Source organism: Salmo trutta, chromosome 13, assembly GCF_901001165.1.
Source record: "Salmo trutta chromosome 13, fSalTru1.1, whole genome shotgun sequence".
NCBI classification, from domain to species: domain Eukaryota; kingdom Metazoa; phylum Chordata; class Actinopteri; order Salmoniformes; family Salmonidae; genus Salmo; species Salmo trutta.
This window is the reverse complement of record NC_042969.1, coordinates 58,057,432-58,080,073: the sequence shown is the minus strand read 5'-3', so window position 1 is coordinate 58,080,073 and position 22,642 is coordinate 58,057,432. Positions and strand designations below refer to the sequence as shown.

The window sequence follows — 22,642 nt, the reverse complement described above, 5'->3', positions numbered from 1 at the left end:
AATCCCCATAGACAAACATTAGCAGTAGACTGGCCTGTACTGAAGAGCTCAGTGACTTTCAATTGTAAGTGCTGTTATTGTGAAGTGGAAACGTCTAGGAGCAACAACAGCTCAGTCTGCAAAATGGTAGGCCACATAAGCTCACAGAACGGGACCACGAGTGCTGAAGCGCAAACCGCATACAAATCGTCTTTCCTCTGGAAGCAACGTCAGCACAAGAACTGTTCGTCGGGAGCTTCATGAAATGGGTTTCCATGGCTGAGCAGCTGCACACAAGCCTACGATCACAATGCTCAATACCAAGCGTCTGCTGGAGTAGTGTAAAGCTCGTTGCCATTGGACTCTGAAACAGTGGAAACAGGTTCTCTGAGTGATGAATCACGCTTCACCATCTGGCAGACCAACGGACGATCTGGATTTGGCAGATGCCAGGAGAACGCTACCTGCCCCAATGCATGGTGCCAACTGTAAAGTTAGGTGGAGGAGGAATAATGGTTTGGGGCTGTTTTTCATGGTTCGGGCTAGGCCCATTAGTTCCAAAGAAGGGAAATCTTAATGCTACAGCATAAAATGACATTGTAGACGATTCTGGGCTTCCAGCTTTGGGACAACAGTTTGGGGAAAGTCCTTTCCTGTTTCAGCATGACAATGCCCCATGCACAAAGCGAGGTCCATACAGATCGGTGTGGAAGAAATTGACTGGCTTGCACAGAGACCTGACCTCAACTCCATGGAACACCTTTGGGATGAATGGGAACGCCGACTGCAAGCCAGGCCTAATAGCCCAACATCAATGCCCAACCTCACTAATGCTCTTGTGGCTGAATGGAAGCAAGCACCTGCAGCAATAGTCCAACATCTAGTGGAAAGCCTTCCCAGAAGAGTGGAGGCTGTTATTACAGCAAAGGGGGGACCAACTCCATATTAATGCCCATTATTTTGAAATGATATGTTCGATGAGCATGTGTCCACATACTTTTGGCCATGTAGTGTATCTTTACTTTTACTCAAATATGACAATTGGGTACTTTTTACAACACTGCAGAACACTCATTACAACAGATATTATAACAGGTATTTTACAGTACCAAGAACAATCATTTTCATGTGACGTAAAACAACTTCCTGTTTGTCCCCATCCATTACATTTGTTCAGGGCTGCAGTGTATGTTGTTGTCCCGTTCAGCTTCCTGGAATCAACATATAAGGATGCTACATCATTTGTAATGTAATCTTCAGCTGGACCATATTTATTTTTGCACGTATATTTAATTGATGGGAGAAGAATAAACCGAAGGGTAAGGCCAGCTAGGTAGCTACCACTACCATCTAGAAATTGCGTTTCAAAAAGCTAGCTAGCGTGCTAGATTACTGTCTGCCATACCGACATTTCAAAGTATCTGGTCAGGCCGCAGTCAGTAGTTAGCTTGCTACTCGCTAAATACTATTTGGAATTGCATTTACGGGGCTTTGTATGGGTAAACATTACAGACACTAAGCGCACCAACATATCTAGATAGCTAACTTAGCTAGCTAGCCAGCTTGATACCAAGACAGCTATTTTTGCTGATATTTCAGCCATCCAATGTCTGTTTTGGTTTCATTGGTGAAAATACTAGCAATTAGTAAGTGGACCTCATTTGGAGAGTGGAGATACATTCAGGCCATTGATTTAGATGATCCTTTTATCCTTATCACATGATAGCATCGCGAACATTCGTTATATTTTAAGACGAAGACCATCACCATCAAGGTTTCCTGGGGTATAATTAGTTAAAAATAAGCCTATATGTGGCTACATGGATAAAAAAAAAATGTAGCACCTCTTCTATTAATACATAAAGTAAAACTTGCTTGTCATTGTATTATTGTTGTGAAGGGGAATCCCAAACTATGTTGTGTAACCAGTTAGTTGGGTTTGCAGATATTGAAAGTGAATGATGCTTTTTGTATATTTTCCAGCCAAATGACCGGAGCAGCATTCCCCTCTCCCACTGCAGAGATGGCGGAGATGAACCGCATCCACTACGAGCTGGAGTACACAGAGGGCATCAGCCAGCGCATGAGGATTCCAGAGATGCTCAAAATTGGCCCCTACGGTCATGACAACCCCGAGGCAGGCTCACATGACCTGCACAACATCATGATGCAGGTCCCAGAGAGGATCGTAATGTCAGGTAGCCACGTTGGTCCTCCACAGGGTCTCTGTAGTGTTGATACTCGTGGGCCATGTTCATTAGGCTCAAAATCGATGTTCTCCCAGACACGAGTTTCATTTTCCATTGCAAACTGTTTTAGGTTTCAAGTCTTACTAAACATAACCCTGTATTGGCCCTTATGTGACACCCCTCCTGACTGCTCTTCTCAGGAGACGGTGAGGACTCTCAGTTCCCCAGGCCCAGAGACCTGGACTTGATCCAGTCCACCCCGCTAGAGAGCCTGTCCCTGAAGACTCCTCCTCGTGTCCTCACCCTCAACGAGCGGCCACTGGACTTCATGGAAATGGAGCGCAGTGCAGCCCCAGCCCAGCCCAGTGAGGAGGTAGTGGAGGCTGGAGAGTCTAGAGATGGACAGAGAAAGTACTGATGGGTTGATGTGATGGACCAGGGCAGGCATGTGCGAACAAGCGGTATCAAACCCTGGTCACCCAAGCAACTCAAGACTGTGCTAGCCCTTTGAGCTAAAGCCTAGACATTAGTTATTCGACCTTACACAAATGTTCAGATCTCTGGCAAGGCCATTTGTCTTGTGATCTTAGTTCACAGAAACACCTCCTCTACACTGAATATGGAGTTTATTTGAATGTGAAGGCAAAGTCATTATTTTACAGGAAGAGGAATCAGTATTTAACTGTTCTCCCCTTCTCATAGGTGCGTTCGCAAGGGCGGTTGCGGCGGGAACGTTCAGCCAGCGAGAACACCACTGTCCGCCACAATGGCCAGATTGCCAGAAACGATTCAACGTAAGTAGCCTATCAACTGAGGACCACACCCCAGTAGTGACATGCACAATCCACCACACACACACACTCTTCTGCAAGCCTGTCCTTTTCCTCCCATCTGTCCAGTGTTTTTCCCCGTCTGCCGGCCTGTTTGTCCATCTCTCACTCTCTGCTTGTTGTGATAAAGACTTGGCTGTAGTTGGGTGTCTGTATCTCAACGGTGTTGTTGCTCACTCTGTAGCCTGTTTGGTTGGTAGTTGTCTTTGGGTCTGCACCCTGTGCTGTTGCAATGCTGTCATTGTGAAGGTAGTGTAGTTTCCTCCTGTCCTGAGCATGGTACTAAAACTTGCTCTTAATTCTCTTCACTATTAACATATTAATATTTTATACTGTACCAGGGAGAGGCACCTTACAGTAAACTTGGCGTAGAGCCATTTAATCTGTTCAAAGCTTATTTCACTATATAAAGTCCTTGGGGATCCTCATTTGTTCAGGGCATCTTTGTGGGGGATGATTCATTGGGATCTTTAATTAGGACCTTTCCATGCTTTTGTGTCCGCATCTCCCTTCCTGGTAGAGGGTTAGGTATAGTTCAGTGGTGCACTAGTATGATCTGTTTGGCATCACCCCATCAGTACCATCTCTGTCACTCTTTGGTGGCTGTTATCTCTGCTCAGTGGGTAAAGTTCTCCCCTCCCTCTTATTCACACTCTCTCTGTCTTTCTGCTCTGTTTTCTCTGGCTTGGCCACTCATGTTGGTGGGGGCAGTGTGACCCCGTTCCCCCCAGCCCCTCTCCGCGCCTTCCCCCCTCTCGCCATGGCTGAGGACGAACAGAACCTGTACAGCGCTAGCGGCGTTCTCTCTTTCATCCAGTCCACTACGCGCCGGGCCTACCAGCAGGTCTTGGAGGTTCTGGACGAGAACCACCGCAGGTGATCCCATGACCCCTCTTAAGGTCATCTCTAGGCTGACCTCGCCCTCTCTGCTCACCGTGCAGAGATTAACCCCGCAATTCAATACAGTACAATTGTATTAATTCTCTCTGAGGCAATGAAGTCCCTGCTGTTTTCTCTTTCGTGTGGACAGGGTCATCAAATCTCGGCTGTTTGGTCAATTTAAAAAATGTGTCATAATTGAATTTGGATACAAAATGATTTGTCTTGACCATATTTTGATAATTTATTTTGGGGCAATGGGTAGGAAACACCTGGTAATTTCTAACATTCAGTAACACTATTAATATGTCATGATGTATATTTATCATTGCAAATCAAGATTGACTTTGCTTGATGTGCTGTTATCAAGCTGTGGCCTCACTCAGTGCTTGACTGAATTGGTTGATAGGAGAGTAGTGTGTAGAACTCAGTCATATTTTCATTGAAAACAGTCCGAGTTTTAAATGAGTCCTATTCTTGCTCTATCCATGTGTTGTAAGGCCATTATCAAGCATTGTCAACAGCCAACCTATATAGTGAAGTCTACTCCGAGGAGAAGTTAGTGTATTGGAGGTTAATATATTGGCAGTCTTACGGAGATCTGTTTTACACTGCATGATCGAAGTCATGAGACATTGGAACTATGAAGTTCAAGAGTGAATGTGAGAGACTTTGGGATTGTAAGTGGGAGACTGTACTTTGGTGTGCTGCTCCATCTCTTTCTATTGCTTCCTCTCTCCCTTCCCTGTTTCTGCCCTCTTCAGCAAGCCGTCGCTGCGAGGGGGGTCTGCCTCGACCTCTAACCCCCTGCATGAATCCAGGTAACTCCACCTGGCACATAGACTTCACTCCTCTCTTTCTTCCTTTTTCCTCCTCTCTCTTTCCTTTCATAATATAGGCCCCTCATACTCAACTCTGGACCCTTTTTTTATGTATTATTTTCAACCTTTATTTAACTAGGCAAGTCAGTTAAGAACAAATTCTTATTTACAATGACGGCCTAGGAACAGTGGGTTAACTGCCTTGTTCAGAGGCAGAACGACAGATTTTTACCTTGTTAGCTCGGGGATTCGATCTAGCAACCTTTCGGTTACTGGCCCAACGCTCTAACCACTAGGCTACCTCTTCAGCAAGCCAGTTCCACGCCATTCTTTTCATTGTGCCCTCTAATCAGGATCTGATTTCGACCTGGAACATCAGGTGTGTACAAATAATGATCAGGTAGAACAGAACCAGCAGGCTCCGGACCTCGTAGGGTAAGAGTTGCATACCCCTGATATAGGCTATAGTTATTGTCAGAGGATGAGTGTCGCTGCTGTCAATGTATCAAGTTTCCAATATTAGTTGAAAAGATAGTTGGGCAATGAGTAATATTGTCAATGTATTGTGAATTTATTTATAATAGAAATACATTGACAACAGTTCAATCATTGATCATTAAGCTGAGAACTTCAATGTCATATTATGATCAACGATCAGAAATATCATCTTGCCTGATCCATGATAGAAATGGTTAACCAGGATGTGTTTGGTCTATTTCTCTTCACCCAAGGCTTAACCTGGCCACTCTAGACACTACTCTGGATGTTTCCATGGCTCTTGATGACATGGCTGTCGTAGATGCAGCAACACTTCGACGTCAGGTCTGCTCCTAAATACGTCTTGACTGTACTTCTACGGAAGGTATATCATTTAGCTGTTTTTGTTTTGGCTATATTGGTTGGTGGTGTTGATGTGATTTTCATTGGTGTGCCTGTAGATCATCAAGCTGAACCGGAGGCTCCAGCTTATAGAAGAGGAGAACAAGGAGAGGACCAAACGTGAAATGATCATGTACTCAGTCACCGTAGCCTTCTGGCTTATCAACAGCTGGGTTTGGTTGCGCCGCTAGAATCCTTTCCTCAGAACCACTGCCAGAGAGTGGAGAACAAAGCCTCTCCCCTCCCCTTCTATGTGTCAAATGTTAGAAAAATGTACTCTCTGCATTTAGCCACAGTGCTGGACAGCCTTGCTCTTGGGCAATGGGATGTTTGTTTTCATTTAATTTTATTGTATACATGTACTTGTAATTATTTTTTACAATGCTATATCATTTTTTTTTGCTTAAGAATCAAAGAATGACTCGGCTGTAAATATTTCTTCATGTTACTCAGTTGTTATCATTGCTCCTGAGGTATTTCCAACAGATAAGAGGTCTAAAGAAAGGAAAACATAAGCCACGGTGGAGACGCATCGAAATGGGTTAAATATTTATTGGGAATTGGAATGATGTGAAAAGATTTAAATAAATATATATATATATATATATATATATATATATATAGTGAAGTACTGCTGTTATATTGTAAGATAGTACATAATGTAAAATTTACTCATGGTTTTAATTGATGTATAGTACTGCAAGGAAATATAGTCACACTGTTGCTATTATACCATTTTATTCATTATGTATGGCCCATATCCACCAAGCCATAGGCATGATATGCTTTTTCTCCTCATTTTATCTTCAGTTACTACCTTTTTTTTTTTACCAAGAACTTTCTGGCTGGAGCACAATGTTATCAAATTGGTTGTAGTTTTCAGCATATTATGCTGAGTCATGTCATTTTATTGGAATAAATGATAAAATAGCTCATTTGGATGTTTGAGTTTAGTTATATTAGTTGTTACCGGTATTAATTAGCAGTGTTGGGGAAGCTATTCTGAAAATATAGTTGACCAATTACTTCACACTGAAAGAAGTTAAACTACACTAAAGTTACCCTTAAGAAAAATATAGCTTAACTAAAGTGACTTAGAAAAAGTAGTTCCCTACGTCCAAACTACTTCATGAACGATTATCACATTTAAATCTGAAATGTCATAGACTAAAAATTGCATGAACAGATCACCCCTGTGATCAGATGTAAACGGAATGTGTAAATTAGCCTATTAAACACAGTGATTTAGCCTATTAAACGCCAAGCTACTGCTAAATGTAATTAATTACTAGTTGAACTAAATGTAGGTCGTTACTCCCTGCCTAACACTTAAGTATATTGTTATTACTATGTTATTACAACGTAAAATGCAACCACGTCTATGTTTGGAAATTGGAACCATCTTCTCATCGTTTTTAATCTGGAACGAATTTGGCGCTTTATGGTTGCTTTCCGGAAGGTTTTCATAGTTACACACCATCAGAAAACTGTCATGGCGTCTGGATACATTGTAAATCGTGGTGTGCTAACATTTGGAATTCACTATCAACATGTTTGTAGAAATGTACTCCTTACACAGACCCGAGAGAAGAAGCGATGGATGAAAGCATATACTCTTTTGATGGAAAGAAAGTTGAAGATAGAAGGGCCTCCACCACCTAAACCACGGTATGTAAAATGCTAGCTTAGTAAGGTAAGGTTATCTTGGTATCATAGGGGTCAAGGCCATTGGTGTTCATGGTTAGCTTGATAATTCAACCATTTTGTGTAAAATTCAGTGCACCTGTTCGTTATCTAATGCAATACAATACGTCCCCGCAGGAGGCCTTTTGGTAGGCCGTTATTGTAAATAATAATTTGTTATTGAGTTCTTAACTGACTTGGCTAGTTAAATAATGGTTAAATGAAAATTATCTTAATAGGATCAATTTGACAATCGATCGGGCTATAGAATCTGGAGCAATTGACAATAAATACTGAAATTAGCTGGCTAGCCAATATCGAACAGACAACACTACATGAACAAAAGTATATGGACACCTGCTCGTCGAACATGTTATTCCAAAATCATGGCCATTAATATGACTTGCCTAGTTAAATAAAGGTTAAAAAATTAATTTAAAAAAGTGCAGCGTGATTCATCACTCCAGAGAACACGTTTCCACTGCTCCAGAGTCCAATGGCAGCGAACTTTACACCACTCCAACCAACGCTTTGCATTGTGCATGGTGAACTTAGGCTTGTGTGCTGCTGCTCGGCCATGGAAACCCATTTCATGAAGCTCTCGACGAACAGTTCTTGTGCTGAAGTTGCTTCCAGATGCAGTTTGGAACTCAGTAGTGAGTGTTGCAACCGAGGACAGATGATTTTTACGCGCTTCAGCACTCACCGGTCCCGTTCTGTGAGCTTGTGTGGCCTACCACTTTGCGGCTGAGCCGTTGCTCCTAGTCATTGCCACTTCACAATAACAGCACTTACATTTGACCGAGGCAGCTCTAGCAGGGCAGAAATTTTGACAAACTGACTTGTTTGAAAAGTGGCATACTATGACGGTGCCACGTTGAAAGTCTCTGAGCCATTTTACTACCAGTGTTTGTCTATGGAGATTGTATGGCTGTGTGCTCAATTTTATACACCTGTCAGTATCTTAGCTACATACTGATTGCATGCACCGTGATCTTCGTTATGAATTTCCCTATGTTCTGTCTCCTAGTGCTCAAAAACCTAACTGGGACTACCATGCAGAAGTCCAGGCATTCAGCAGCCGCCTTAAAGAAAGTTTCTCCCCGGAGCTCCTGAAGACAGCCTTCGTGAACCCCTGTTACATTCAGTCAGAGCAAGAGAGGAGGCAGGCACTCGGCGTGGACTCTGAAATGGCCGCTCTGGTCCTGGGGGACAACATTCAGCTGCACACACAGGGCTTGGAGTTCACCAAGAGCTTCTTGTCTGACTGGTGCAGGGCCAGCTTCCCTAGCCTGCCCAGCATGGGAGTGGTCGCCATTGTCGCGCACCTGACCAGTCATCCAGTCGTGTGCCATGTGGCGCGGAACCTCGCCATCGAGGACCTAACTATGAGCGCTCAATTCCCGGTCCCTGACGAGGTATTGCACAGTACATTCCTCGCTGTGATCGGAGCACTCCAGGAGAGCAGTGGAGCTGAGAGAGCAGGACTTTTCCTTCGGGTAAGAAGATTCTTACAAATTTCAACACACACCCATCTCAACAGTCATGATTAATCATCTCAAATTTACATTAGTTTGTTTGTGTAGCTGAAGATGATCACACCTCCCATGCCCTCTTCTCTCCTTCCAGGATTTCCTGCTCACTCAGCTGGTAGGGAAAGACCTGTTTGAGATGTGGTCGGTGGTAAACCCAATGGGGCTGCTGGTGGAGGAGCTGTCCAAGAGGAACATGGCCCTCCCAGAGCCTCGCCTCACCAGGTCGGCCGGCGCGGGCACTGTGCTCCCACTCTACTTCGTAGGGCTGTACAGGTATGCCTCACTGGTCACTCCCAGCAGTACGCCTCCTGATAAAGCCAGGAGATTTTCCTGACCAGGAATACGCTGTGTCCCAGGACCTAGTGTTTTTCTCTGGTCAGGACAAACTCTTTGTATGTGTTAGTGTTCTGCCGGTAGTTATGTTTGTTGATCATGTTACTGAGTGAGTGTGTATGTGTCCTCAGTGATAAGAAGCTCCTTTCCGAGGCTCCAGGGGAGACCGTTCTGGCTGCGGAGGAGGAGGCGGCACGCGTGGCCCTGAGGAAACTCTTTGGCTACACTGAGAACCGGAGACCCTGTGACTTTTCTGCAGCGACGCAGCCTCGGGCTCCTGGCCTCCAATCCATCAGCAGCAGCTAAAGGACGTCACCCCAAGCACTACAATGTCTTCCATCAGTTGATGACAGCTCTTGACACACCAAAGTCAAGCGGTTCCCTTAGCCTATCAGGACCAACCTCTGACAGACTCATACCTGCAGACATAGGAATACCCTCCAAACTATGTGGTCTCCTCAGCCTTGCAATTAGAGGACTGTCCTTGGGCAAAATATTGTGTTTTTTTTGTGTAATATATTATTGATCTAAAAGCAAAATGTTTCATGTCCATAACAAATCTGTATCCCTGAGCACGTCTCTTCAAAGAAAGTTTATCATACCATCTTTGGTTTCTCCTTGTCTGCTTATTATTGGGTGTTATTTATTGATGTATGACATTAGTCTGCTCCCAAAAAAAACATGCTTTAGCAATGTGTAAAGTGTCTGGATTGATTTCACAAGAGCAGAATCCAGGACACTAAGTTGGCAGGTCATTTTTGGCTAGTCAGGATCACCTGCTGTGATTGGTTGCCAGGACAATGTCTCTGACATCCATAGTGGGAGATGTGGCTCCTTCCTTTATCCTCTGCAAATGCCACGGCAACGAATCGGCAGAACTTGGGGTGAGAACTCGGCTTGAGTGTCTGGCCTGGTTTATTAAAGCTGTATTTTACTTTAAAAAGTGACGCCAGTATAGACACCCGTTTTAGCACTTTTGTGCATTTATTTGCACAGTATGGGAACAACTGGATAATTGCTATAGACCTGAACTGGGTAATTTGTCTTTTACATCAAATTACTTTTACAGAGAGTATTTGGATTCTGTAATTCATCTTTGTTTCAAATTAAGTATTTTATCTGTAGTGATTGCAGGCAAAACTTAGCATGGCTGAACAGTGATGTTATATCTGGGTGATATATCTGAAATATGCACTTGTTTCACTCTCCATCTGGTCCACTTCATGCCAACTGTGTTATCCTCCCTCCCTGGTCCCTCAGCATTGGCAGCAGAACCCGTTTGCCTAGCTGCATTCTTTCTCATCAATTCTTTATTGAAGCTGTCATTTTGCCTTTAGGGGGAGAATGTCTGCAGGCAGAAAGTGTAGGCCAGCCCTAATAGGCCTACATCTTACTATATTAATCACTAGGATCACAGAGTAGGGTAGAAAGGGTTGCATCCTCCTTCTCATTCATGTCCATTTGTATTTTGTCTTAAAATTGACATTGCATTCTGCACTTATTTTTCTGCGCTGATACATTTGTATTGATAGACTGATGTTTTTTGACCCGTATTCAAAAAGCATCTCAATGTAGGAGTGCTAATCTAGGATAGGTTTTGCCTTTTGAATCATAATGAATAAGAGGGGCAACCTGATCCTAGATCAGCACTCCTATTGTGAGATGCTTTATGAGTACAGGCCCAGTACTCTTGACCTATGTTAAGCCAGTGTCCTCCAAGGTAAGTTGTCAAAACAGATCTTCTCTCAGATGTAGGCTACTCAGTGGGACCGAGTCACCCTTAGAGTTCCAGGAAACAGCACTTGTTTTTACACAGTAGGAGCCATGAATGTGAAGCACAGCCACTCACATGGGGCATGCAAACACAACAGCCTTTTCATTTACTGTCAATGCAGTAGCCCATCACACTGTATGTACCCCAACATTATGCGCTGTTTTTTTCTGAACAATAAGAAAACCAGTGAGAATAGCATTCTCAAATTGTGTTCCATCACTAATAAATAAGCAATTTATGATAATTGAAATCTATAACACATCATCGCCTAAGGTACAGTAGGACATCTCTGACATCTACAAATCTTCTACACATATCTGACATCTTCTATTCCAGGGATAATCAACTAGATTCAGCCGCCGATTATTTTGTTGAGCGGATGGTCCAGGGGCTGGAACATAATTACAAATAATTTGAAGACTGCAAATTGACCGCAAGACGCCCAAAGAGATATGTTTGACTAAAACAATCACTTCAATCCTTGCTTACGTATGTATATGATCACGTGTCTCTCTATTATGCGTGGGAATACTTGGGAACAGATTTCCTAAATTAAAATCACTTGGAGCTGATTTCCTGTTTTTACAGTCTTTCATGTTCAACAATGTAAATGAAAAAAATATATGTACTACTATTTTTTGCTCAGAAGACTTACGGAGCAAAATAAAACCACCCCCGTGCTAAATTCGGCACGAGGGCCGCCAGTTGGGAACGCTGTTCTATTCAAACTATTATATTCCTCTAATTCTTGTTCCAATTAGTGATAGACTAATAATAGATTTACATCTAGATGCGTTTGAGATGAGAGGGGTGTTTCCTCTTGGTATCATGAAAAGGAAAGTGCCAGGAATTAGGCCACATGAAATGATAAGCGTCAATCCGTTGGGTGGCGCTGGTAAACCCATGGAAATCAGGAGCGTGCAGTGCGTGACTCCTCTCTTGACTACAACGCCTCGACTCCTGTTCAGCCGACAGTAGCCACTCTTCCTTTCAGAGTAGGTACCCGTTTAGCAGCAAAAGCTTTTCCCGTTACCTGCAATTCCCCATCCTTCCCTGGTTTTGTTTTCTTCCCCTATTTGTCACAGTCATGGCGGCGAGTGCGAAAAGAAAGCAGGAGGAGAAACACCTGAAGATGCTGAGAGAAATGACGAGTTTGCCTCCCAACAGAAAGTGCTTTGACTGCGATCAGCGCGGCCCAACCTATGCCAACATGACGGTGGGGTCTTTCGTCTGCACCTCCTGCTCTGGCATACTGTAAGTATAAATGTGATTGGATGAGTGACCTTTTAATTCCGCGTTGACAGGCCGCATTCAGGATGCTAACTACCTAGTTACTTACTAGCTAACCGTTAGCTAGGTAGTTAGCTATAATCCATTCCTCCCCGTCTCTTTCCACTTCGAGCTGAAATTGTCTTGTGGGTTGGGTGTCTGCTGTGCTAGCTATAGCTAGCTAAATAACGTTAGATATATTTCGTTAATCTGACTTTATCTAGTACAAGAATATGATAGTTCGCTAAATACTAGCCACATACTGTAACGGCAATTTACCAGTACAGTAGTTAGCTACAGAAGCTAACGTTAGCTGGATCAAATCAATTAACGCGTTAACCAGTTTAGTTAGCTACTGTAGCTAACTAAATATAAACCGCTAGATATGAAGGTATCTAGGCGAGAAGCCAGACTGAGATGGGTGGACAAGATGAGTATCATTAAAAAGTGTCACATGCTGCAGTAGTTTTCACACTGCAACCTGGACTCAGGAGTAGATGTAACATAGTGAACGAAAATCCGGGAGACCTAATTAGTAAATGTTACATTTCGTATTCAGGGCTCTACACTGACCTTTTTTTACAAGGAACACATGTGCTCCTAAGTTGAAAAATGTAGACGCACACAAAGAAATGTAGGTAGCCAGGGAACCAAAACAATGTTCTTAGTTGTTTATTTATTTATATTTTATTTAACCTTTATTTAACTTGGCAAGTCAGTTAAGAACACATTCTTATTTACATTGACAGCTTAGGAACTGCCTTGTTCAGGGGCAGAATGACAGATTTTTACCTTGTCAGCTCGGGGATTTGATCTAGCAACCTTTCAGTTACTGGCCCCAACGCTCTAACCACTAGGCTACCTGCAACCCCTTGTAGCGGAAACTGATCCACTATGCTTTTTACTTCCTGCATCTAAGTCATATCTCTGAGTCTACTTAAATAAAAATTCCACCCGAAAACCATCCTTTGGTATTTGTTTCATTAGTCCATTGTTTATATAGTCCCACACAGAAATACAGCTGGTTGAGGCGTTTTGCATCATATGGGGCTAAATGTACCATACCGTCTGTATTTCTGTATTTTGAAAGGTTTGTATCTTGAAAACTTGATTGCTGACATGCAAAACATGTTTGGTGACTATCAACAATGGACTAGTGAAACAAATACCAAAATATCGTTTTTTTGCTGGAGATTTCCTTTAAGTAACCTTCTATCTTATGTAACCATAACAAAGGTAACATATCATACTAATTTCAGTGTCCCATATTTTGGTTTACTATGTTACGTCTAGTCTGAGAGCAGCCTGCACATGAGCCAGCTTACTTTTCTCCTCAGGTGGCTAGCTAGTTCTTTTTTTTTTTTTTTTGTCCACCACATAGCTTTTTTTTTTTGTTGACCACCCAGCTAGCTATCAAGCCAGGCAAAGTTGACCATATTAAAACAAGTGTCATCTACCAAGCTATGCAGGTCATGGGGGCAACTCAATTGCAAAATGGCATTTAACTATTTAACATTAGTATTTCTGTGATGAAAGGTTGATGCTGTACCTCTGGCTTGTACTGTTGTGTAACCAAGCATCTGTATAGTTTGGGATTTGAGGATTGGTGAGACTGAAGATGTGTTTTTTCTCATCCCTACTCGCAACAAAATAATGCAATCTCAATTAAATGTCAAATATTGTTGAGGAAATGTATTTTAAAAGATCTGGGGGAAAAATAACACCACACAGGCAGAGAAAAAAACAAGAGAATTTTCTAGATTTTTATGTGCCTCTCAGCTATTTCATGTCAACCTGACCTTGTTTGTTCAGAATCTGGCAATGCCTGGTGATTGCATGCATGGTAAAGAATGACCTGTTACATATCTCAAACAGAGAACGTCATTGGTGACAAGGTAAAAATCTGTCTTTCTACCCCTGAGCAAGGCAGTTCCCGGGCGCTGAAGACATGCATGTCGATTATGGCAGCCCCCCGCACCTCTCTGATTCAAAGGGGTTGGGTTAAATGCAGAATACACATTTCAGTTGAATGCATTCAGTTGTACAACTGACTAGGTATCCCCTTTCCCTTTAATAATTTGTTGGTGTGCAGCTAGTTTGAAGAACATCAGGTGTCTTCAACAGCAGCAAGCTTGTTTTTGCCATTGAAGGATTTCCTGCCGACATGCAAATGAGATGAAAATGACCCCAGCCCTCCTTGGTTTGCTAGCCTATAATATTCTTCAGTAGATCTATATGATGTGGTTATGCTCATCTTTTCATTATCACTTGTAGAACATCTTTCCTCTCAAGTCTTTGGGGGATTTCAGTTTTCACTCTTTCTTACAGTTAGGCCTGAAACCACCCATGTTGTGCTAGTCAGTACATTCAGCGATTTTTCTCCATTATCAGTTTGTCTATGAGGTTTGCTGTAGCCATTCCTCCCCCTCCCTCCCAGGCCACCACTGTTTGCCGAGCCCTTTGTGGACACACTTGTGTAACCTTGTTTAGAAAGAAACACAACCACATTGCCTGTTAATTCAATAAGTTGTTCATTGTAATGTCCTGATTACTTCGTCAATGCTGCCCAGTGAGACGCCAGTCGCCGGGCTTAGCTTTCCTACCCTCAATGCCTCACTGAGGTCAACCTGTCATGGTCCATTAGCGGATAATGGTTAGCTTAATAATGGCAGAAAAGGTGAAGTGTGTGTGTGTGTGTCCCTCCCTGACTCTCTATTAAGTCCTTCATAGCTCCGTAAAGAGGTAGGGGAACTGAGACTGACTCAGCAGCTTCCCAGTCTGGTTTTAAGGTGCCCCTGTCTCCGTGTTGGGTTTGCCCCGTCAGAATTGTTCTCTTGCACCTCAACCCTTTTCTCTTATGACACACACTGGATCAGTTTTAGGTGTGTTCTTGCATCATGAGGTCTAGCCTAAGTGCTACTATCTGGGTGGGCAGTGTTTATCATGTCTTAGTTCTGGCAGTTAAGGGGGGAGGGAGGGGTGCACTTCAACTGTAAGAACACTGTGTGAGAAACATTGCAGATGGACAGAGTTTGGCCCTTCTCTCTCATCTCTTTATGGTTCTGCAGGGATTCCACTGTGAATTTCCCTGTGGTGCTGTAGTATTAAACTTTGATGTGGGATAATGGAATTATTTTCTAAGCTCAGACACACAGGCTCCTCTGAAGAGGTTCACACTAGAGGTCGGCCGATTATGATTTTTCAACGCCGATACCGATTATTTGGAGGACCCAAAAAAGCCGATGCCGATTAATCGTCCGATTTTATTTTTACTAATGACAATTACAACAATACTGAATGAACACTTATTTTAACTTAATATAATACATAAACACTATCAATTTAGCCTCAAATAAATAATGAAACATGTTCAATCTGGTTTAAATAATGCAAAAACAAAGTGTTGGAGAAGAAAGTAAAAGTGCAATATGTGCCATGTAAAAAGCTAACGTTTAATTTCCTTGCTCAGAACATGAGAATATATGAAAGCTGGTGGTTCCTTTTAACATGAGTCTTCAATATTCCCAGGTAGGAAGTTTTAGGTTGTAGTTATTATAGGACTATTTCTCTCTATACGATTTGTATTTCATATACCTTTGACTATTGGATGTTCTTATAGGCACTTTAGTATTGCCAGTGTAACAGTATAGCTTCCGTCCCTCTCCTCGCTCCTACCTGGGCTCGAACCAGGAACACATCGACAACAGCCACCCTCGAAGCAGCGTTACCCATGTAGAGCAAGGGGAACAACTACTCCAAGTTTCAGAGCGAGTGACGTTTCAAACGCTATTAGCGTGCACCCGCTAACTAGCTAGCCATTTCACATCGGTTACCCCAGCCTAATCTTGGGAGTTGATAGGCTTGAAGTCATAAACGGCACAATGCTTGAAGAATTGTGAAGAGCTGCTGGCAAAACGCACGAAGGTGCTGTTTGAATGAATGCTTACGAGCCTGCTGCTGCCTACCATCGCTCAGTCAGACTGCTCTATCAAATATCAAATCATAGACTTAATTTTAACATGACCAAAGACTCGTATTTGTCTGTTATTAATATGGTCGAATCCGGAAACTATCATTTAGAAAACGAAACATTTATTATTTCAGTGAAATACGGAACCGTTCCGTATTTTATCTAACGGGTGGCATCCCTAAGTCTAAATATTCCTGTTACATTGCACAACCTTCAATGTTATGTCATAATTATGTACAATTCTGGCAAATTAATTACGGCCTTTGTTAGGAATAAATGGACTTCACACGGTCCGCAATGAGCCAGGCAGCCCAAACTGCTGTATATACCCTGACTGCTTGCACGGAACGCTAGAGAAGTGACACACATTCATGTTAGCAGGCAATATTAACTAATATGTAGGTTTAAAAAATAAATACTTGTGTATTGATTTTAAAGAAAGACATTGATGTTTATGGTTAGGTACATTGGTGCAATGACAGCGCTTTTTTTTCGCAAATGCGCTTGTTAAATCATCACCCGTTTGTCGAAGTAGGCTGTGATTCGATGAGAAATTAACAGGCACCGCATCGATTATATGCAACGCGGGACACGGTAGATAAACTAGTAATATCATCAACCATGCGTAGTTAACTAGTGATTATGTTAAGATTGATCGTTTTTTATAAGAAGTTTAATGCTAGCTAGCAACTTACCTTGGCTTCTTGCTGCCCTCGCGTAACAGGTAGTCAGCCTGCCATGCAGGCTCCTCGTGGAGGGCAATGTAAGGTAGGTGGTTAGAACGTTGGACTAGTAACCGGAAGGTTGCAAAAAACGAATCCCCCCTGAACAAGGCAGTTAACCCCTGTTCCTAGGCCGTCATTGAAAATAAGAATGTGTTCTTGATCTGACTTGCCTAGTTAAATAAAGGTGTAAAAAAAAAAATAGGCAAATCGATGGCCAAAAATACCGATTGTTATGAAAACTTGAAATCGGCCCTAATTAATCGGCCATTCCGATTAATCGGTCGACCTCTAGTTCACACTGTCTCTGACTGTGTAATGTGAAAAAGAAGATGGTAGCCAAAACTGTAAAGTGTATGCTACCTAGACTTACCTACCAAACGTAGGCCTATAGGCTAGCCATATCAGATAGGTTATTCATATGTTGCCTAGCTAGTGGTCGATACCTTGTTCCAATGTAATAACACAGTAGCTAGGTGGTCCTTCTTTAGTACTGGCGGGATTATATTTGGTTTCCCAGCAGAACAATGACCTCACTGACCTATCCTCCTTTCTGCTGATCAGGCTATCCATTTTACTTATGCGGTGGATCTGAGTCTTGTGCAAATCTTTCTTGGCAGGACTGAGCGACTGCCATGTTGCTGAGCTAGAGAGACGTGTGGGACGCAGGGGAAAGGACTGCTTTGCTGTCTGCCTCTTGGTACTGTATGTATGCAGGAAGCCTGGTGTGATTCTAGTGTGGGGAAGTGGTAGCATGGCCCATTGGCCCTGTTTCGCTACATCAGCAGCATGCAGGGTCGTTAAACAGGAAGTGGACAAAATGCAGGAAGTTGCGAATTGACTTCTCTCTCACTTTGGTTCCCAGAAAGGGTAGAGGAGGTTAGCACTGTCTGAGAGACATCAAATTACTGTATGCAGGACAATTTCCCTGACCCAGATTAGTCTTTTTCTTGGAAAACACTTTCTGTGGGGACTCTGCATTGCGCAAACATTTTAGTCAAGGAGTAGGCTAAGAAACTGCCCCATTGTGTTCTTTGAGACCCATTTGTGCTTGGTGACTTATACCGACATAGACTAATCATAGTGTTACAAGATCCTGGTTTAGGCCTATAATTTAAGGATGTGTGTGTTTTGTATTTTTGATAGGATAGCTCTTAGTGCTGCTGGCATGTCTGTCCTTCCCACACCCTGAAGAGGAATGTGAGGGAAATGTGACCAGTTTCACACCCATCCTCTTGAGCTCTTTATTGACCCTTCCCTTCTACAGGAACCTACCATAAAGACCCCCTCACTATTTCAATGCTCATTCATAGGACTCTGCTGCTTGATTGTGGCAGTCTTTTACTTCTGTTGATCCTAATGCCTTTTGATTTGGTTTGAGATTAATAGTTGGTTTTTGGTCTCTTCTTCTTGTCATCGATTTGAGTCGTTAACTAGGCCAGTTAGTTAGGCTAACTCATTTGAGTCGGTAACTAGGCCAGTTAGCTAGGCTAACTCATTTGAGTCGGTAACTAGGCCAGTTAGCTAGGCTAACTCATTTGAGTCGGTAACTAGGCCAGTTAGCTAGGCTAACTCATTTGAGTCGGTAACTAGGCCAGTTAGCTAGGCTAACTCATTTGAGTCGGTAACTAGGCCAGTTAGCTAGGCTAACTCATTTGAGTCGGTAACTAGGCCAGTTAGCTAGGCTAACTCATTTGAGTCGGTAACTAGGCCAGTTAGCTAGGCTAACTCATTTGAGTCGGTAACTAGGCCAGTTAGCTAGGCTAACTCATTTGAGTCGGTAACTAGGCCAGTTAGCTAGGCTAACTCATTTGAGTCGGTAACTAGGCCAGTTAGCTAGGCTAACTCATTTGAGTCGGTAACTAGGCCAGTTAGCTAGGCTAACTCATTTGAGTCGGTAACTAGGCCAGTTAGCTAGGCTAACTCATTTGAGTCGGTAACTAGGCCAGTTAGCTAGGCTAACTCATTTGAGTCGGTAACTAGGCCAGTTAGCTAGGCTAACTCATTTGAGTCGGTAACTAGGCCAGTTAGCTAACTGCTTGCCTACTCGTCAGGGGTTCAGAGCCAGGGCACTTTATACCCTGTGGCTTGTTTAATGGGTGGGGTTGGAATCTACTGTGTAAACACATTCCATATGAAGGTGGAGAGGCTTTCTCCAGGAGGAACACAATGTTTGTTGTAGAGGTTTCCTTACAGGAGGACGTTATTATAGTGACACATTGACCATAGTTCAGCGACCATAGTTCTTTTCTGACCATGTGACTTGACCAGGAAAACCTCAGACCTATTTGAATTTTTTTCTGGTTAGTTCATTTGATTAGTAAAAACTCCAGAGCCCAACCATAGTTTATGGTGACCTGAATCAAGATGACTGCCCGTTGTTCTTGTAGGCATTGAATGAATGCTGAACAGTGCTGACGGACACCATGTTATCATCTACAGGGTCATCTATTGGCTTTGGCTAAGAAGTGTGTGTGTGTCTGATTACTACAAAGGCGTTGGCTGGTGAGGATGCTGCATAGATGGCCTCTGCTGGGATGTGGGTTCAGCGCTCTCTGTCCCTCTCTGTCTGTCTCATCCTGGAGGAGTCAGTATGTTAGGCGCTTCCCTGCTGGGTATTTCCGCTCTCTCTACACATACTGTGTGAGAGTGAGAGAATAGTGTGAAAGTTTGACAATACCACTGGGTATGCAAATCAACTGGGTTTCACTGTAACCACATACACGCACTCACAGAGGGATTACAAAGTGTCCGAATTGTTCAATTGCGGTCTGATGCCATCCTTTTTCAGAGCTGGAGGGGTTTGGAACTCTCTCCCAGTATCTGACCTACTTTCCTCCTCATGAGACTGTGAACTAATCATTCACATGCCCCCCCCCCCCCACACACACACACACACACACACACACACACAGAGAGTCAAACACTCACTTCACCCTCATGGTTGGCTAACTGGCCAGTCTTAACTAGAGAGAGAAGGTTGAAAAGTCAAATGTTCCCTGCACTTGTAACCACAACTGCGCTGTCGGGTGTGCTGTACTTGTGCCAGCATGAACACGGTCGGAATGATGCTTCTGACAGGCTGAATAGAATGCATGTATTGGTCTGGGTCGCAGTCATTAGTGCACTTCACACCGTAGCAAAATGCTTTGCAGCGGAAAACAAGCATTTCTCAAGTTCAAGCTAGTTCCTCCCCGTTTTGGTCCGTTATCTTTCGTTTGGTGTCTGGTGTGTAACACAGGTTGACTGTAATCTCAGTGTGAGACCTTGACGTGTCAGTCATTCTATTTGTGACAGAAAGTGGATACACCCCAAAGCCCATTAGTAGATCTGAATATACAACTACCCCTGTAATTAGTCAGTAATTCAAATAAAATGTTATTGGTCACATACACTCGCATTAACATCTGCTAACCATGTGTATCAAAATGCTTGCGGCAGTGTAGCGAAATTGAACCCCATACACAGGCCGTGTACCAAATGACACCCTATTCCCAGTCTAGTGTCACTACTTTTGACCAGGGCACTCTGAATGCGGCTCCAGTCAGTCAGTTGATTGAGTAGTGTGGTATAGAACTGAAGATGGAAGGTGATGGATGGAAGGTGATGGATGGGTGATCCATAGTCCTACAATGAGCTGCTCTACCATTTGGGTGGCACTCATTCCTAATTTCAACAGAGCGCTAAAGGCAAGAGCAGTGAATAATTGAACAACAGCCCTAGTCTAGTCTTATAGTGTTGCTCTCTCCCTCCCCAGTTCTCTATAGCTTTTAGGTCTCCATGGAGACCGTTTAGGCAAAGTGTATGTGATGACCACCATTCGCCGGTTTCTTTTCACATAATATATCTTGGCTGTCAAATTTTGTCCATTTTAGCAGTGAATGTAAACAGGCCTATTATTATAAACAATTTGCATTGTGAAAGTAATGTAAAATGGTGTATTATACCATTAATACTCCTAACTGTTATTAAAAATATATATATATATATATGAATGAAACATTACAAAAAATTGCGGCCCACCTGCAGTACCCCGGACCACAGGTTGAAAACCAGTGGTCTAGAGCAAATGTTAACAAATCTTACTAACAAGTGCTGAGGCTCAGGTGAACTGAGTGACACAGGGTACAGTTTCACCTGTTCCTCTGACATATTCCCCCTCTCTTGAAATGGCACGCACACAGGAGCAGAGCCGTGCACAGGAAATGGAGGCAGGAAACCGACCCACCTGATGGCTCGGGCTCACTCACACATAACAAGGAGACTCGAGCGCATACTCTAAAAGCTCACACACTTTCATCAAACACTCGCTTACATGCATACATACATACATGCATACACACATACATACACACATACATACCTAGGCTAACACTAACTGCCTTCAAGTGTAACGGAGCTAGGTGGCTCAACGAGCATTGCATGAAAAGTAACCTTGCATGAGACTTAAAGACTTGTGTTAGATCGAGGCCTACCATTTAGGTTTGAGCTCAGTGAGCTAGCACGGTCTTGTGTGTTGTGACGGCAACCCGGTTTCAGTACCTGTGTTAGGCTATACAAGGGAAGAATTGCTCTCGCTCCCCCTTTAGTGATGTCTCTTGTCCCAAATTCTGCAGTATTAAGCCCAGCAGAACTCAGCACGTTCCTAATTAATCTCGCCAGTCTGAGGAGCTGTCAGTACAGGGATCTGAATCTTATGATCCTATCTAATGGGAGGGCTCTTAATCTGTGATGCTTTACAATTGAATTAACCCACTTCCCACTTTCTCTCCCCTCTTTCCCTCTCTCTGCTGTTTCCCCCTCCCCTCTTCCTGTTCTTTCATTTCTCCTCCCCTTTCCCATCTTCCCCCCTCTTTCTTCTCTTCTCTCCCCATCTCCTGTCCTCAGGCGAGGGCTGAACCCACCCCACAGAGTGAAGTCCATCTCCATGACGACCTTCACGCAACAGGAAATCGAGTTCCTCCAGAAACACGGCAATGAGGTAGGGCCAAACATTGTGACCGGGCCCCACAGACCTCCCAGAACTGTTGTCAAAATGGCTGATGTCTGCCTGGGTCATATTCACTAGGAACCAAAGGGAAGCAAACAGGCCAAAATGAAATGCTAGTTTTTGTTGTCCTGCTCTTCTAGTTCTTAGCACCCCGATGGAGACTAGAATGCAGAAACACATCGGTTTATAATGATAAAGAAGTGGTTTTCAAGCCTGGGTCCCACATCTGTTTATGCTCTCTTGGCCAGGCACACAAACAGATCTGGGACCCGGCTAGTAGCCTATGTTTCTTTTCAACTTCCATTGTCCTCTAAGCTAGGCCACCTTTCGTATGTCCCCACCTCTTTTTATTTATTTTAGAATTTTTTTTATTTAACCTTTATTTGACTTGGCAAGTCAGTTCTTATTTTCAATGACGGCGAAACCTGGACGATGCTGGGGCAATTGTGTGCCGCCCTATGGGACTCCCAATCATGGTCGGATGTGATACAGCCTGGATTTGAACCAGGGACTGTAGTGATGCCTCTTGCACTGAGATGCAGTGCCTTAGACCGCTGCGCCACTCGGGAGCTCTTAATCTATCAGTCTAAGGAGGGCTGGTTGGCTGACTCCTTGTCCTCAATGCCCTGAGACTTACTCTAAACCCAGATCATGGAATTCCATACGTTATGTTCCAGAATCCTATATGGCCGGCCTCACCCTTTCCCCCTTTTGGTTTTGGGTGACATTCCAGAGATATTGCCCCAATCCTGTAAAGTGTGATTTGTGTGTTTGCTGAGAATAGCGTGG

The 22,642-nt window shown here is 43.4% G+C and overlaps 3 protein-coding genes across 8 annotated transcripts; all 3 read left to right on the top strand.

Annotated features, from left to right (window-relative positions):
• Positions 1 to 1,129: 1,129 nt before the first annotated feature.
• LOC115206167 (mitochondrial fission factor homolog B) lies at positions 1,130 to 6,512 on the top strand. Of its 5 annotated transcripts, none has more exons than XM_029772822.1 (8): positions 1,130 to 1,298; positions 1,963 to 2,177; positions 2,369 to 2,541; positions 2,871 to 2,962; positions 3,710 to 3,874; positions 4,642 to 4,698; positions 5,430 to 5,560; positions 5,637 to 5,752. In XM_029772822.1, exons 2-7 carry the CDS (start codon positions 1,967 to 1,969, stop codon positions 5,530 to 5,532), a joined length of 801 nt encoding a protein of 266 aa, XP_029628682.1. In that variant the 5' UTR covers positions 1,130 to 1,298; positions 1,963 to 1,966; the 3' UTR covers positions 5,533 to 5,560; positions 5,637 to 5,752. The 5 variants fall into 5 exon arrangements, with proteins under 5 accessions (XP_029628682.1, XP_029628680.1, XP_029628681.1 ...); XM_029772820.1 differs by having other exon boundaries at positions 1,132 to 1,298; positions 5,430 to 5,520; positions 5,637 to 6,512; XM_029772821.1 differs by lacking the exon at positions 4,642 to 4,698 and having other exon boundaries at positions 1,132 to 1,298; positions 5,430 to 5,520; positions 5,637 to 6,512.
• A 518-nt stretch (positions 6,513 to 7,030) lies between these two features.
• On the top strand, positions 7,031 to 9,734 carry mrpl44 (mitochondrial ribosomal protein L44). Its single transcript, XM_029772819.1, has 4 exons — positions 7,031 to 7,245; positions 8,291 to 8,759; positions 8,890 to 9,068; positions 9,260 to 9,734. The coding sequence occupies exons 1-4, from the start codon at positions 7,070 to 7,072 to the stop codon at positions 9,432 to 9,434; spliced, it is 999 nt and encodes a 332-aa protein (XP_029628679.1). The 5' UTR covers positions 7,031 to 7,069; the 3' UTR covers positions 9,435 to 9,734.
• Positions 9,735 to 11,788: 2,054 nt separating this feature from the next.
• On the top strand, positions 11,789 to 22,224 carry LOC115206165 (arf-GAP domain and FG repeat-containing protein 1). 2 transcript variants are annotated; one of them, XM_029772818.1, is made up of 3 exons: positions 11,789 to 11,897; positions 11,988 to 12,156; positions 21,751 to 22,224. In XM_029772818.1, the coding sequence occupies exons 2-3, from the start codon at positions 11,990 to 11,992 to the stop codon at positions 21,929 to 21,931; spliced, it is 348 nt and encodes a 115-aa protein (XP_029628678.1). In that variant the 5' UTR covers positions 11,789 to 11,897; positions 11,988 to 11,989; the 3' UTR covers positions 21,932 to 22,224. The 2 variants fall into 2 exon arrangements, with proteins under 2 accessions (XP_029628678.1, XP_029628677.1); XM_029772817.1 differs by having other exon boundaries at positions 11,789 to 12,156; positions 21,751 to 22,223.
• The last annotated feature ends 418 nt before the right edge of the window (positions 22,225 to 22,642 follow it).

Excerpts from the sequence above, each read along its gene's own strand:
- LOC115206167 (XM_029772820.1), top strand. The coding sequence starts at position 1,967 with ATGACCGGAGCAGCATTCCCCTCTCCCACTGCAGAGATGGCGGAGATG. Across the intron at positions 2,178-2,368 it reads AGAGAGGATCGTAATGTCAG|GAGACGGTGAGGACTCTCAG; the intron begins GTAGCCACGTTG and ends TGCTCTTCTCAG. Across the intron at positions 2,963-3,709 it reads ATTGCCAGAAACGATTCAAC|TGTGACCCCGTTCCCCCCAG; the intron begins GTAAGTAGCCTA and ends TGGTGGGGGCAG.
- mrpl44 (XM_029772819.1), top strand. The coding sequence starts at position 7,070 with ATGGCGTCTGGATACATTGTAAATCGTGGTGTGCTAACATTTGGAATT. Across the intron at positions 7,246-8,290 it reads CCTCCACCACCTAAACCACG|TGCTCAAAAACCTAACTGGG; the intron begins GTATGTAAAATG and ends TCTGTCTCCTAG. Across the intron at positions 8,760-8,889 it reads GAGCAGGACTTTTCCTTCGG|GATTTCCTGCTCACTCAGCT; the intron begins GTAAGAAGATTC and ends CTCTCCTTCCAG.
- LOC115206165 (XM_029772818.1), top strand. The coding sequence starts at position 11,990 with ATGGCGGCGAGTGCGAAAAGAAAGCAGGAGGAGAAACACCTGAAGATG. Across the intron at positions 12,157-21,750 it reads ACCTCCTGCTCTGGCATACT|GCGAGGGCTGAACCCACCCC; the intron begins GTAAGTATAAAT and ends TCCTGTCCTCAG.